Here is a 16,534-nt window from a genome sequence, read left to right on the forward strand (position 1 = left end):
TTAATCGTGTTCATAATTGAATCATCGATTTAATCGGTGATTCACCGCTTTTAACATTAAAAACTGCTTAGTTCGGCAATTACAGTGTTGCATCATGCCATTTAAGGAAATTTATTAAATAAAAACCCTGTTGTACAGTTGTATCTTTATAAATTCAACTTGATTTTGGGCGGTATCTTAAGACTTAGAAAGAATTTTCTAAGTCCGCCTCCCCCATAATTGTTTTTATTTCTCAATGCCCCTCACCTTTTCTTAATACCCCTTTCACCTCACAAAAATCTTTCTCCCTTAGTACCCAGTCCCTTAAAATTAGGGGTGCACATTGGATTGGATAATATCCGAGATCCGAACCAATCCGAAGCTTTTGGATTGGATTGGTTCGGATTAAACACACACATGGTTCAGGTACGGATCGAAGAAAAAAAAATCCGATTAATTTGGTTCGGTTCCAGATTATGATATAATAGAACCGAACCAATCCGAAAACCGAACCAATTATATATATATATATATATATATAATTATTTAAAAAATAAAAATTTCAATTTTTTATTTCTTTCTTCTTCTTTTTTTTAATTTTTTTATTATCCCAAAGTCCACGTTTAAAAAAAGTCCTACTTATTTTTAAGGTTTGAAGATTGGAGGAGATAGAATGCTTGGATTGAGGAAGAAAGTATCTATCTTTAATAAGTATGAGAACCGAGAACCGATCCGAACCAATCCGAACCAAGATTGGATTGGATTGGTTCGGTTCTATAGAGCAATTGGATTGGTTCGGTTTCAAATTTGTAGAACCGATCATGTTTGGTTCGGTTCCAATTTTGTCAAAATCCGAACCAATCCGAACCATGTGCACCCCTACTTAAAATAAGCTCACTCAAATTTGGAGATCCATGAGTCAAATAATTCCGATTATCATTCTTAAACTCATAACTCTTACCATCAATACTTATAATTTAACAATAGAAAGATTATTTTTATATTATGATACATTCTTTAATCTAGAGTTAATTTGTAATATATGTGAAAATGGACTTATTTTAAAAAATATATATTTTTATAATATCCAAAAAAATTTCAATTAAATGAAATTACTTTTTACCAAAATACCCTTAAATACTTATTCCCATTTCCCAAGGTGTCTTTACTGCAGTTTTACCCGCCCTAGCATGGACGAGTTTTAAAATCATGGTGGTGCTTGGTTGGAATAAACCCGGACAATAGCAAGTAATAAAGCCCCCATTTGGAGAATATTAGCCATTATTGGGATATAAAAGTTCACCTTCAACTTGACCGACTCCATGTCCCCAATTCTTAGAGCCATTTTTCATTATCAAACAATAGCGTAACAGTCTCTCTCTCTCTCTCTCACGCAGAGGTCCAATGCATCTTCAAACCCTCAAATTCCCCATTTTTTGCAACATTTCTTCCCGTAAATCTCCTCTTTCTCAAAACTCTCGAATCATTAATGCTATTTTCTCTCCAATTTCTTCTAAAAATAATGCTCCTTCGATCTATAACTGCAAGGGAATTGAAACTTCGATCCCAAACAATCGCTCCAATTCTCTAAGCTTCTCGGATAATCTCGCTGAAGATGAGAAATCGAGAAGCCCCATAGTTAAGGATGCCGATATCGCGACTCTCGGGAACCTCTGCGTTGATGTCGTCCTCAACGTTCCAAGCTTGCCTCCGCCATCGATTGAGGAAAGACTAGCTTATATGGAACAGTTGTCTGCTTCTCATCCCGATAAGGTAGGTCTTCAAATTCTCGGTTTACTTGAAAATTGGTGAAAAATATATTCTTTTCTCTTAAAAATACATTCGTTACATTTGTCTTGAAATTGGGCGTATTTTAATTTAAAGAAAATACACTGAGATCAATCATTAAAGGAAAAAAATATATTTAATTGTTAGTATTTTTTTCCTCTCAATTTTTTGTCTCTATTATGGAAATGCTATTGTGGGTGTTTAATTGATTAGAGACGGTATTGATCTGAAAAATTTACAATTACTGTAAATGCAAAAACTTGCACTACCTCGAGATTCTCACTGATTGGTTGATTTCTTACTCCTTTGCTCTTGGGTGTGCCTGGAACAACACATCTCCGAATACCAAGTCAGAACCTTAGTACAAAAAGTGGTATAGAGTTTTAGGGGAAGGAGTTGCCTACCTTTTTGGTGCCCATCACCCTCATATTTATAGAGTGGGATCTTCCCTTCCCCCCTCAAATTCCCGCTTTCTCTGCGGTCGAATCCCTGACTTCCGGGGATTCGATTGACCAAATTTTTCCTTGATTGTCCCTTACTCCGAGCTTCCGTGGTCCGCCCTTCTGTTATTCTGGGTTTTGCCATCATCCGACCTTCCTATTTAGTTGGGTCTCGGAAGCAGAACCTCGGCACTCCTCCTTTGTTTACAATCCCAATGTGCTACGCATTATTCCCTGATGCTTTACGAGAAATACCCTCCACAATTACAATTACAAGATTTTCTGATTTCCATAGATTTCCCAATTTTTCGTAATAATCAGTTGCTTGAAGATGATCAAATATTTCTTCTTTATGGATATCCTCCTCAAGGATTTATATACAGGTCTACATAGGAATGTGATAGGTTCCTTGAGATTTGGGTGCAGTTTTTTCTTTAAATTGCTTTAAAAATCAAGGATCCTATCATATAGTTAATGTTGACCGATCCAATGATTTAGATAAGGCATAGCTGGTTATAAGTAGCTAATGAAACTTAGGTTGAAATACCATGAGTTGGTTGATGAGATCAAGGAGGGAGGCAATGCTAAACTAGGACTTTGGAGAGCTGCGTTGGAATTCGAGTAGATACAAGACCGAATATGTGGAGTGCGACTTTAGTAGTGGCACACTGACACCCATGGAGAGGAATTTCTAGGGAAAATCGATGGTCAGGAAATACTTGAAACATCCCTTAGTTAACTATGTTTTTGTTATACATAACTATTGATAGATTGGGGAGGTTGCCCATAGAATCAGAATTGGTTGGTTGAAGTGGAGTTGTGCTTTTGAAGTGCTATGTGATTGAACATTCACATCAAAATAAAAGGAAATTTTTATAATATGGTACTATGAACAATTATACTTTATGAAGCTAGATTGTGGATAATCAAGATGCAACATAGACTGAGCATAGCAACAAAAAAAGAAAAAAAGATGCAAAAATGGTTGAGTGGAAATAAAATGTAAACTTAGAAGTCAATGCATTTGTGAACATGTAGGAGCAATCTTGATAGGTGATATACTAAGAAAAAGTCGACTGAGATGGCTTAATCATGTACAAGGAAGGCCAACTACACCCTATTAGAACAGATGTGCAAGTTGAAGGTTCTAAAAGAGTGAAAGGGAGACCGAAGAAAGTGAATTGAGGCAGTGAAAGTAGATATGAACACACTTGTAATGACAAAATTGGAGACAAACAAGATTGGTTCATCCAACCCCCAATCTTCAAGATAAGACTTTGATATTAATGATTAAGGATCTTAACTTGAATTTGTGCAGCTACTTTATTTGTAACTAGAGCAAGCAAATAAAATTCATACAATATACGTTGGTATTCAACACCATAAAACTATGATTATGTATTGGTGTTTTGTAATAACTAAAATATTATACTAAGCACTAGAAGAGAAACTGTGAAGAAGTTTCAGGTATTGAGATGACATGCCGGATGAAGCAAGTAGAATACAACAAAAGCAAAAAATCTGACTATGTAGTTGTGAATTTTCAAGTACTCATACCTAATTTACATACCATAGAATGTTGGATCTCAATGGTGGTAATTGTATTCTCATCATATATAGTTATGTTCTTTTTTTCATTCATTTCATTATTTACTCCATTTTGATCATTGTTCATTTACTCCATTTCTTGGAAACATTCACATAGGAAGCCCAACACACCTTCAATCAAAAATTCATAACTTGCTCAATTTTTATCGGAATTTAATGCAACACCCCATTTTGGAAAGATGATTGAAATATCCATAGTATAAAATGCTAAACCAAAGAAAATATTTATTTTTCTGGTATGAAAATACCGAAGAAAGGTTCTGTACTATGACACAAATTAGGATTTAACATCGCGTGACTTCTAAATTTTTTACACACTTCAGTTCTTATTGGAAGGTAGAGATTTTAAATTCTATAGAAGTTACTGAAATGTGGAACCTAAGAAAAATATGAAATGTATTTTAAAATCAGGGCTTGGCATGTGAAATATTTTTACAAAAACAGAGGTACAGAATGGGTTTCCTACAGTCCTATTCAATAGGTTAGACGGTAAAATCCGAAATAAATATTTCTGTCATTAAAATGTTATGAAACCAAGGCTATGTCGAAGTTTACTTCCAAAATTTAATCCTCAAAAAAAAAAAAAAAAATCAGAACCAAAGGTGAAGTCTAAGTAGGGAGTGCGATGAAATAAAGTAGGTTTTGTTTTCTCTTCATTTCTGCTGTCCACTAACAGCAACAACAAGAACGATTTTTTTTAAAAATATAATAAATTTTTTTTTTTAAATCCAGAAAAATATAAGGGTATGCGTGTATGAGTTATAGAATTTCTCCAAGTGGTATCACATCATTTCGATAACAAATGAAAATTTTATAACCTTCCTCGTAAAACATGTTAAAAGGAATCAATTACATTATAGATCTTCTTTTCTAAGTCAATTAATAACCAAAATCCTTAAGATGAGAATCCAACACATTTGTTCATTAAATTGGTTTAAAACAACTCTAATAAGCATAAGATAACTTCAACTATTCTCCCCAAAACCCCATACACCCTTAATTATGAAAGCAAATCAACTTCAGAAAGAAAACATAGCAAATCTCCGAACACGATTTCAACGCCCCTAATGTGTCTTCATCGAAATCTGAAAATTTTGATATAAAACGTCGGTGAGCGGTGAAACCCAATAGGAGTGATATGACACCCCTTCACATAGTAAAAAAATAATAATAACACCCCCTCCACATGGTAAAAAAAAGGAATACATCGAGTTGCACATGGTATAATGATAATAAAATAAAACAAAACAATTATTTCAACACTTCATAAATAACAAAATTGCAAAATCATTTTCTTATCAACCATTCTATTCATTTTATCCTCGGTTTGGCTAAACCGCCATACTCAATTCAGCCATTTTATCCCCGGTCTGGCGAAACCGCAAACTACCCCATTCTAGGGCCTTCATCGAGGGCTCAAAGGTCTTGTACCTAAGGGTCTACATCCTACTTGCTTTACACCACCATTTGTCCTCATGAAAAAATAATGTATCATACTTATACAACTCAAAAATCATGTGGACCGTTCATCCTTATCATGGCATAACCAAAATCATACCAACATTTACGCATACAATATCATTAGATTATATAATTATCATCATTTTTAAAAAAATAAAAAATTATGCTTTAATGACGAGATATATGCATGTATGGTTTACTTCCTTTATATCATTATTAAACTAAGTTAAAGGGAGTCAAATCCTACCTTGATTGAATTCTAGATCCTTTCCGCTTGAGTCACGCGTTCTTCACACCACCTTAACCTCGTGGTCTTCTTCTTCTACTTAGCTCAAAAGAAGAAAATACACAAAAGTTAAGCTAATATAGTAAATGAATTAAAGTAAAATAGAGAAGATGAAGATGAAAAGAAAAGAAAAAGTTAAGGAGATTACTTTATGGGAGAGTCTCCACATTACTTACGTCCCTTTTTCTTCTCCCCATTTTCTCCCTTTCTACTAAGTTGATGATTGGTCAAAAATTAGAAAACTAAGAATTTTCTCTTTCTCTTATTGATTTACTAAAAGAAGCTTTCTAAACTAGGCTAAAAAGACAAGGGAATTTTTTTTTTAAATTTCAAGGACATGGGAATTCTTCCTTTTTAGGGGTGAAATTTCCATAATAAAGGAAAGCAAAAAGATGGAAAGAATATACCCAAATAAGAGACATATTTTTCCATTACAAAATGGTTGGTATGTACCATACACACACACACACACACTCTCTCTCTCTCTCTCTCCAGATTTTTCTCTTAAATTTTTACCTCAAATGTCCCTCTCTAAATTTGATATTTACACTCATATGCCCCTCCCAAAAATGCTTTGCTAGATTCTCTAGAATGCCCCTTACTATGGGCCCAAAAGCGTGGTTTAGCCCAAGAACATGAGTAGAGATCAATAAACTAAAGCCCTATTAGTTAAGTAAAGAAAAATATTTTGGTTTCTACATATTTTGTTTTCCGACATTTCAATATTCATTTTTTTTTTCTATATGCACTTTCCTTTGACTAAATTTTCCCCCACCCAAACCCAATGGATTTGTTTTCTGGACAATGGAACTATATTAGTTTTCCAGTTTGCTGTATTTTTTCACCTAGAATCTACTGGTTGACATGGTAATATGGTCATTCAAATAGCAATACTGGGAAGCTGGTGGGAACTGCAATATGGCTATTGCTGCAGCAAGACTCGGTCTTTGTTGTCTCACACTTGGTCATGTGGGTAATGAAATCTATGGACGCTTCCTCCTTGATGTGCTTCATGATGAGGGCATTGGTATGGTTGGAATGAGTGAAGGTACTGACTCTGTTAATGCTAGTGCCTCTTATGAGACACTTTTATGCTGGGTTTTGGTGGATCCTCTACAAAGACATGGTTTCTGCAGGTAAAACAGATTGACTGAAGTTTCAAAATTTTCATAGTTTTTTGTTAGTATTTTTTTTTTATATTTTAAATGTAGGTCTTTTATGATTTCTAATAAGAATTTTATGTCGGTTTTTCACTTCTATAATGAAAGATAAAGTGTTATCTCACTGCATCTGTGTTCCTTTATCAGTCGAGCTGATTTTAGCAAGGATCCTGCATTCAGTTGGCTAAGCAAACTCTCTGAAGAAGTAAAAATGGCAATCAAACGATCGAAGATTCTGTTCTGTAATGGTTATGCCTTTGATGAACTTTCCCCTAGTTTGATTATGTCAGCTCTGGAATATGCCATAGAAGTAGGGACAACAATTTTTTTTGATCCTGGACCACGGGGAAGGACTCTTTATACTGGAACACCCAAACAGCAAAGGGCACTTGACCAGTACTTGAAGATGAGTGATGTTCTTCTTCTAACTTCTGATGAGGTTTTCTTCGGCATCCTATTATTTATTTTGTTGGAACTATCTTTACTTTATAGATAATAAAAATAATAATGACTCTACCTTCCTTGTACTCACCTTGCCCAAAGTTGAACTTCCAAAGCTATTATTTTGTTTAATTTTTCTCTTAGTCCTTTGAGGGACGTGGAGTCACTGAAGTTTCTTTATAGGGGTTGAGAAGTTAGCTAGCAACACCGACGTTCTTGGTGCTTCAATAGTTTTATATAGTATATACTACTATTTTGTATGGCCTTCCTAATCTCGTTCAATGTCATCGTTGTTATTAGAGAGAGCACAATTGATGTTTGATTATATTGTCTAAAGTCTTTTTTTAGTATTTAGTTGTGCCTTTCATAGTAGATACATCTATTGACCTCATTATGGATATTAAATCAACTACGCTTTACCAGTCAAGAGTGATCAAAGAATTCAAGGGGTCCTTTTTTCACCGTTTTGTATTTTTCACCATTTTGTGTTTAGATGGTATTCATGTGATACTATAACCGATGGCTGTTTTGGGTTTCTGTTGAAAGTAGGACTCGGGTTTCTCTTTTTTCCCTTTCTCCTCATTACATAATTGTCTTGACCTCTTGTGAGTCCTTTACTTGATGTGTAGTGGCTGCTTCTTTTTTAATGATATTTGCTTTTACTTATATAAAACGAATATAATTATGTTTCTGGAATAATGCCATTTTTACCATCTCGGTTTGAGGGATATAATGCCACTTTACAGTGGATTCTTCATGCGCAAAATTTTGTGGTTTTTTCTGATCGGTATGAGTTTCTCCAATAAGTTAGTAATAAGATATTTTTTATTGGGTAGAATGCTGAGTTATATTCTAAACCCTCAGATTTGATACATCGTTTCAATAAATGAAATGCTAAATTGAGCAAAATTCTATACCAAAGACTACTAAAACCGAAGAATTGGTATTCAAATACATTCACCAATTCACAGGAAAACCATCACGTAAATTCTAGGCAAATGTCCTTTACCCGAGAATCATCACGGATGCTGTTTGCCAGTGTTTGTGATTAGTAATTTCCAATTTATTCCCAATATATATATATTGTTCCCCTTTCACATTTGCTATTGCTTTCAGATTTTACATGTGTAGTGTTTAACCCTCCATGGTCCCACCTGATCCACTCTGCTCTTACAATGATTTTCCAGGCTCAATCATTGACTGGCATCCCAAATCCAATTCTGTCAGGACAGGAGTTGCTTAAGAAAGGGGTGCGCACGAAATGGGTGATTGTCAAAATGGGCTCAAAGGGTTCTATTCTGATAACAGCATCTAGTATTTCCTGTGCACCTGCATTCAAGGTATCTGTTTCTTGCAATTTAGTTCAAATCCTTTGCCACACTGGGGACTGGATGTAACAAACTGGGCAACTTCTTTTTATTTTGCTTCATCTTTTTCGATTTATTACTTCTAATCAATATAATCATTAAGATTCATTTGGTTTGAACCTTTAATTAGAATTCTGAATTCTCACCAGGTGAATGTAATCGACACGGTTGGATGCGGAGATAGTTTTGTAGCCGCTATTGCATTTGGGTTTCTACATGAGATGCCTACGGTTAATACATTGGCACTTGCGAATGCGGTGGGTGCTGCAACTGCCATGGGCTGTGGGGCTGGTAGGAATGTTGCCACCTTGGAAAAAGTTATTGAGCTTGTAAAGGATTCAAACCTGAATGAAGATGACTTATCAAACATGTTTCTGAACGAGAATGTAGACATATCTGAAGCCATACTCCTTTCAAGAACTGTAAATGGAAGCAATGGTTGTGTGAATCATGTCTCCCTGCAAAAGGTGGTCTCCGAAGTTTTGCCTAAACTCGAGGCTGCACAACAGAAGAGCATGGTGCCATCTTGAAGGACGATGATGGATGTAAAATGAATTTTGAAAGGAAGTTGAGTCAGTTATGATTGAAATCACTTTCAATGAGTTTGATTATGTTTTCTCACACGTCCATTGATTCCGTCTCTCTAGAGTGGTGGAGGCAGGAGGATTGATGATTGTAAACATTCAGAGGTTGTTCAATGTGGTTCAGTCTCTATGGGTTCAAACAGGATTTCATCCTTCTCGGGAAAGTCTCGATTCAACCAAAAGGTAACATGATTGCTCGGTTTCAAAGCTTGCGCTGTTTTGGATGTTTAACTGATGGTATTGATTGCAATTATTTTAGCATTATGGTTTTCTCGTGCAAGAGAATCAAATAATGTGGGTCTGTTAGCATTCTTGTTACACACTTACACTTCGTTCTTTGGCGCAGAGCTTGTGAACAACATCAGCTATGTTATCTCAATTGAGTCTTGGGACTGCTTGAGTTTAGAAAATTTTCAGGCAGCATGGCTTATAAATTAACATTAAAGAATAGTAAACAAGTGCCTTCATTCAGAAAATTTGATGTATAGTTGTTGGGTCAATTTAGTTTTAGGCTGGGCTATTTACACCCACCATTTGTGCTCACCTTCTCACTCCTTGGATTTCTCCAAAATTACAAAATATTCTGTGCACCCACCTTTTTTCAGTTAATCTTTGCACCCACCACCCCAATCAAACCTCATTCAGTCTTCTTCTCCTTTGCGTCTACTAGGATTTCGTGTACAAGAATCAAAACTTTTCTTTTCCAAGCAAGTAAGATTTTGTATTATAAAAAGAATGTACAGAAGGGGACTCCCCATTAGTCCCAAATAAACAAACGGAAGAGAAAGATTGTCACCTACAGAGCAAGATCTTGCTAGGAAAGGGAGATTAACATCGTCGTTAAAAGTGTTAGAAAAACACGATTACATTGCGAACTTTGCAAGGGTGTTAGCTATAGCATTACCCTCCCTCCAAATGTGTTGAATTTTCCAATAGTATATGTGTTCAGAGCACTTTTAATTTGATATCCAATAAGCAATACCCTTAGAACTTACTAAGTTAGAAATTATCATGGAAACCTCCACTTCTGGTCTAGGGATTGTTAGGATCTCAACAACCAAGACAAAAATAAAATGAAACTTCATTTGATAGTTCAGTATTGAATTCTCCAATAGAGATTTGGTATAATGTTGCCAAATTTACCTAGAAGGGCTCAATAGGTTCCTATAATGTCCTAATCGGTAGGTTCTTATCGAGTTTTCACCTTGAGTTTTTTCGGGCCGATTTGGTAGGATCTTATTGAGTAATAGCCTCTGATTTTAGTTCTTGTGGAATTTGAAGTTAAGTTTCATATAAGATTTATTTTATATATATATATATATATATATATGTATTTCAAATATAAAGGACCCAATACCAAATGTAGGTATTGGTTAGTTTGAGTTTTTAGATGATTAAAGACAAACTATTGTAAGTTCTTGATTTGGCTAATTGAGACTCGAACCAATTCTTCAAGGTTCAAGTAAGGGCATTGGTGAGTTTAAAGCTTTGAGTTATATTTTATATATACTAGAGTTTGCTCTCATCCTCTTTGTGATTATTAAGAGAGTAAAAGAGGAAAGACAATAAAGTTGGAGTGAATTATTGAAAGCGCCCTCGATCCGCAGGGTGCACGGATTCGCTTTTGACCTTTGAGGTTTGGGAGTCGCCACCTAGTTATTACGGTCTAGGAACCGAATACCGACTCTAAACGGATAAATAAACTAATCTACTGAAGAAAAATTGAATTCGGGGATCACATTACGGGGTTGGAAGGTGTTAGGCACTAACCCCGCCCGGCCAATGCTGATCTCTACTTATCCCAAATAAGATTACATTGCTAACAAAAACTTAGATAGAAAAATAACAGAAATTTTACCTTCGATACGCAAAGATCTTATTCCCTCAGATCTAACAAAAATTGATCTTTGTACCGTACTCCTTACTCCGTTCTATCTTCGGATCTGATTTCTGATCTCCGAGGCAAGGTATCTCTTTCTTGGATCTGGATTCTTCGAATTTGTTATGGATTTTAGGGTGTTTTTGAGAGATTTCTAGATGTTTTCCGAGCTAAAATTGAAGTATGGGTGTTAGGTAAGGAGTTGGGGCTCCAAAACTAGGGTTTATGAGAGGTTAGGGAGGCTTTTTAACCTACTTCTCTTAGGATTTTTTCTTGAATACGAAAATAGGGTGTGGAGACCTCTATTTATAGATTTTTTTTAAGGGTTAATTTAGATAGAATTAGTGTTTGATTATAATTCTTTTAGTTAGAGTTGTATTTTAGTTAGAACTCTATTAGGTAGAATTGTATTTTAATTAGAACTGTTTTAGGTAAAGTTATATTTTAGTTAGAATTCTTTTAGATAGAGTTATTATTTAATTATAACTCTATTAAGATTTTGACTTTTGGTCTTATTTGATTGACTTTAAGATTTTGATTTTAGTCTTAATTGATTGACTTTAATATCTTGACTTTAGTCTTGCTTAATTGATTTTAATTTTGACTTTAGTCTTATTTGATTGATTTTAATACATTGATTTTAGTTTTGCTTAGTTGAATTTAATTTTTTGGAGAACCCCCCTTTATTATATCTTTAATTCTTTGGACCCCCAAATGAAGGGATCTTTAAAGAAATATCTTGGCAACCCTCAACAATTTTGCCTGAAAGTCTAATTGATCGATTTCTTTTGTTCAAAATTTTAAATTAATTTCATTAATGTTTCACTTTAATTATTTAATATTTTATTTATTAATTTCGAAAATTTTAATTATAAAAATTGTGAAATTATCGTTTTGCCCTTGGAGAAGACTTTTCGCGTTTTAAGTCGATTTTTGATGTTCTAGGATGTTTTAAAATCACTTTTTTGTAAGGAATTGAATGGGACTATTGATTTTTGTCATTTATGAAGTTTTTTTTGTGTGAAATGGTCAGGAACTTTACGAGGGGTATTTTCGTAATTTTGTCGAATTCTGTGAAAGTTGGCGAAATGATTTCTTTGGTTTCGATTTGTTGTTTTATGTGTTTGAAAGGGTTTTTCTAAGCGTAACGTAGGCTCTAGGGTTGTTTTGATGTTAGGGGTATTTTGGTAATTTGATCATTTTTAGTGATTTTAATCGTGAAGCTTCTTTTTGGTCTGCAAGATGATGATTTCTATGTTTCTGGGGTCGTGTTTTCATAGCATAGCGTGATTTCTAAGTTTTGTCAGTTTGAGATATCTCATCCGGATTTCTGAAACATATCTGGTAATAAAATAAAGCAAATGAATAAACATCCATCATTGAGAACCGTTGCGATCAGGTTGACGAGTTGATTAATCAGGCGAGTGCAAAAATGGGATGTCTACAATTATGAATAAAATTTAAAGGGTATTTGTAGAGGTTGATTTTGTTATAAATCGACCTGGATCACGATTTTGATATTTAATCCATAAAATAATAATAAAAATTTGGGAAACAAAGAAGACAAATTTTTTTTATGTGGTTCGACAAACGTATCTACGTTCACAGGTTTGGAGAGCCGTTTCGCTATAGATCTCATGGTTACATGACCTCCTCACCTTGGTCTCTTTCTCTACCTTCTTCCTCCATTTTTTCCTCTTCCTTTATAATGGTTTTTAGACCTTTAAATAGAAAAATCCCAAAAAGAGTCTTTAACTCTAATTAAGTTATAATTGACCACATTGCCTCTGTCCAAATTAATAATTACATAAAAAAAAGGAAAGAATCCTTGTAAATTGAGATTCTTCTTTAATAAGATAAAATTCTCTTCAAATGATGTCACATGTCTGTCTCGATATGCGTGTTGATAGTATGGATGAACGATCTGGATGTGAGATGATTTTATCCCTTCATAGTATTCTTGAAAAAAGAGAAGAGAAGTAATAAAGTTGAAATTATTTACAGGTGTCAACCAACTTAGTTGGTAAAGTCTTTGGATGATGGTACCAAATACTTGGATTCAAATCTCACCAGCACTAAGTTACGGAACTTTTAAAAACATGCTTACCAATAAAAAAAAGTTGAGTTTATTCATTAAGCTTGTGTGAAATTGACGACATTGGAGAAGATAACCGTTGTGTTTTTATCATTTAGATAGTAAAATGAGAAATTGAGGTAGTTAGAGTGACAATGTGTATACTAACATTAATAATCAACACTTCTTTAGATATAACTAAATGGATTTACGAAGTTAGATTTGGATTTCAATCACGAGGTTTTAATTCATTTGCAAGAGTGACTCGTTAACGTAAGTCACCAATTAATAAAAATGGAAGAGGAAGGCATTTAGCAAATAAGCTTCAAGTACTTGCTCTTATTAGAATAAAATTATTATTACTTCAACTAGAACATTAAAGATGATACTTGTTACATTGGTCACTCTCCCATGACCTGCTACATGAAAACTTTTATTTAAATGGTTTCATCAACCTTACATTAGATCTACTATTCTTCTTCATTGCAGGAGTTCGATCCCATCCTCATGGAAGTACATAAGCTGTATAGGGAAAGTCAAGGAGATTAATGAGAAATTCAAATAGTTTATTAAAGAGATTAGGAGTTTCTCAATTGATAATAGAGAGATTCACTGGGCAGACCTATCTATTGCAATTTTATTACAAAACTCCCCTACTTTATAAAGTGAGGTTCGGTGGGTAACGAACTTCATAAAGCAAGATTCCTTTGGAGTTGCCAGAAGTCCAATGGAGTCTTTTTGTAATAAAAGTGCAATAGTTAGGTTTGTCGGGTGAATCTCTCTTGATAATAAGTTGACCGTTGATATAGAAAAATATAGAATACAGATCTGTGATTGCATATTTGGTAGGGAAATCAATTTTTCTTATAGAAAATAGTTTTCCTCCTTAACAAGAAAATATTATCACACCCAACCACATAAAAAGATGATTTTCCGTTACGTGTAAAAATCCATAATGTTATTCTATCATGATTATCCCTACCCCCAAAAATGAAAACCAATTGACATTGTCCTAGGTGCAATAAAAAACTAAAAACATTTAAAGATGAAATCCATTTTCTAAAAAATTTTAAGTTCTTGAGAAAATATTTTCTTTGATCTTATCTATCGTAAGAATTTTTTATTATTTGTTAGTTATCATTAAAAAAGTACACCCTGACATGAAAGTGTATGGGAACCACAGATGCTTTTCCCGATGTCTCTTCAACATTATTCTATATATATATTCTTAACCATCTTATGAACACTTTTTTTTATTTTAAGTTGATGGACATGTATTTTTAGAGTAGTGATAATATGACTTGTTAGGTGGCATACTCAATTGACTCCTTAACGTTGATAAGTTCATGAACAGTAGATTTGTATGCCTCGGGATACATAAGTCCCTCGGGATACACTTTTTATGAGGCAATGCAATCATGTATCCCGATACGTACAGATCTATGATTCTCAAACTTGTCAATGTCAAGGAGTCAATTGAGTATGCCATCTAATGAGTCATATTATCACAACTCATAGTTTTATGATATATATTCTTAACCATGTTACCACACTTTTTTAATTTTCGTTGATAAAAATAATTTTATGGTACTAAAGTACCCCACCCTCCTTTGTATTAGTCAATATTTGCTATATAAGTGCAAATATGATGGCCTTGGCTTCTAACTGATAAGCGGAGGCTCAGTTAACAACTCACTGACTAATACATCCGCACATGTTTATGGGGATGTGTAGTTTTGTATCCCAAGGAAAAATCTATGGTACACATGCCACATTATTGAATATTTTAATAATTCGGTCAGAGTTGAGTTAGACCCACAATAGGACGGATTACACTTGCTAGTCTGAAGTGTTAATGTTAATTATTGTAAGGTTTATTCGATTTAGAGTAGGGCTAGCCTGACTAACGTAGTCAAGGTTGGTACGGCTTTTGTGCGCTCCATTTGGAGGGAAAACCAGCTATAGCCCCTTCAGAGCGCATGGAGAGAAAATGAGGTTAGTAATCAAGATATAATCGACTTTCCTTCCATGCGGAAGGCCCAGAAGCCCTAGTAAGACTTCTAGCTTGACTAACATAGTCAGCCTATAATTTTTATTTGATTAAAGATAGGGATGGCAATTTTGCCCCGATCTGCCGGTGCCCTGCCTCCTAAAGGGTCGGTTTTTACTACTTTAAACTATTCTGGGGTAATTTTGTATTAAAAATAAAAAATCAATTCGATTTCAAGACGAGGACGATTTTGATATTTCCCACTGTGATAATATATATTATTATATAAAATAATAATCATCACTTAACTTGGTAATTATAAGACGCATAAATTTGATCTCAGATTCAAACCTTCTTTAAGTACTTTTTAAAATTTTTATGTATAGACAATGGAATGGGCTGAGCTGGTGGGGGTGGGACGGATTGGTTCGGGGAAAACCTATTACAGGCAAGGTCCGGTGTGGGGCAAAAAAATATGACTTGAGTCGGAGTCAGAGCGGTTTCAGGGTGAGTAAATGTAATCGGGGCTAGTCTGAGGTTGGGTATAGTGAAAATCACTCCCCGTTGCCATTCCTAATCAAACAACCCTCTATTCGGTCTCATTATGTGCTATACTTTCAATCTGTTTTTTTTTTTTTTTAATCATAGATACTCTATATTAGATCAAACAAAATTTCCTAACTAATAATTATTAAATAAGTGATAAATTAAGAAAAATCAATTGAAATGATTACGTAAAATGAAGACTAATAGAATTATTAGTTTGAAGGAACATGCAAATTGAAGATGTTAAACAAAGATAGATAATATATAATATTTTAATTGAAATAATGAGACTAAATTGTAGGTCACTTACGTCCACATTTTTTCCCGGCTGGTCTGCTCTTGATGTTACAACGCTTCGGAATAGTGATCGCAATGGCAGGCTTAATTCCAGCTTGCTTTGCCAAGGGCGACAACAAAACTGCACATAAGCACTTGGGGGAGGTCTTGAGCAATGCTGTTACCTTGGCACAACAAGTTGGGGGAACTTGGGCCGTGAGACTTCCCGCGGCCCCAAGGCATGGGCTCAAGCTAGCGGCTGCGGTACCAACAGGTGTCTTCCCGCACTCACCAGCTCCATGTGTCTCTCTAACGTGAGTGTGCCAAGCAAATAAGAAAATTATCATAGAAACACATAAAACTTTTGAATTGGAGGCCATCTTTGTTAAGAAACTATAGGACTTATTTTGATTGTAGTCCTCTCCTTAAGGGTACTAATATATATAGGGAGAGACATGAAAAGGTAAGACTGGAAGTAATTTAGTACGGGAAGTAGTGAAGTGCCACGTAGATCCTTTTTGGGCCCACTTGGCTCTTGAATGTTTGTCCCACCACTTGTCCAAGTGCGGTGGTTGTGGGTACGTGGATATTTTTTTGGACGTTAGTGGCGTGTTGTGTTCAAAGGTTAATGAGTCAATATGTGATCAATGATCAT

General features: G+C 34.7%; 2 protein-coding genes across 3 annotated transcripts; one reads left to right on the forward strand and one right to left on the reverse strand.

The window, feature by feature from the left end:
- The first annotated feature begins 1,234 nt into the window (after positions 1 to 1,234).
- On the forward strand, positions 1,235 to 10,756 carry LOC147402161 (pfkB-like carbohydrate kinase family protein). Of its 2 annotated transcripts, XR_015178829.1 has the most exons (6): positions 1,235 to 1,752; positions 6,451 to 6,698; positions 6,870 to 7,161; positions 8,351 to 8,503; positions 8,680 to 9,297; positions 9,461 to 10,752. XR_015178829.1 is itself a non-coding variant. In XM_086443695.1 (5 exons), the coding sequence occupies exons 1-5, from the start codon at positions 1,384 to 1,386 to the stop codon at positions 9,058 to 9,060; spliced, it is 1,443 nt and encodes a 480-aa protein (XP_086299821.1). In that variant the 5' UTR covers positions 1,235 to 1,383; the 3' UTR covers positions 9,061 to 10,756. The 2 variants fall into 2 exon arrangements, 1 of the variants encoding a protein (XP_086299821.1); XM_086443695.1 differs by having other exon boundaries at positions 8,680 to 10,756.
- Positions 10,757 to 13,377: 2,621 nt separating this feature from the next.
- On the reverse strand, positions 13,378 to 16,306 carry LOC147402162 (uncharacterized). The gene is made up of 2 exons (XM_086443696.1): positions 15,914 to 16,306; positions 13,378 to 13,589 (listed from the first exon to the last, which is right to left on the reverse strand). Exons 1-2 carry the CDS (start codon positions 16,257 to 16,259, stop codon positions 13,573 to 13,575), a joined length of 363 nt encoding a protein of 120 aa, XP_086299822.1. The 5' UTR covers positions 16,260 to 16,306; the 3' UTR covers positions 13,378 to 13,572.
- Positions 16,307 to 16,534: the final 228 nt, after the last annotated feature.

Source organism: Akebia trifoliata, chromosome 5, assembly GCF_017979445.1.
Source record: "Akebia trifoliata isolate Shusen 1 chromosome 5, ASM1797944v1, whole genome shotgun sequence".
Classification (NCBI taxonomy): domain Eukaryota; kingdom Viridiplantae; phylum Streptophyta; class Magnoliopsida; order Ranunculales; family Lardizabalaceae; genus Akebia; species Akebia trifoliata.

Coding starts and splice junctions, on each gene's coding strand:
- LOC147402161 (XM_086443695.1), top strand. CDS start 1,384: ATGCATCTTCAAACCCTCAAATTCCCCATTTTTTGCAACATTTCTTCC. Junction 1,753..6,450: donor CTGCTTCTCATCCCGATAAG/GTAGGTCTTCAA, acceptor TCATTCAAATAG/CAATACTGGGAAGCTGGTGG. Junction 7,162..8,350: donor TTCTTCTAACTTCTGATGAG/GTTTTCTTCGGC, acceptor ATGATTTTCCAG/GCTCAATCATTGACTGGCAT.
- LOC147402162 (XM_086443696.1), bottom strand. CDS start 16,259: ATGGCCTCCAATTCAAAAGTTTTATGTGTTTCTATGATAATTTTCTTA.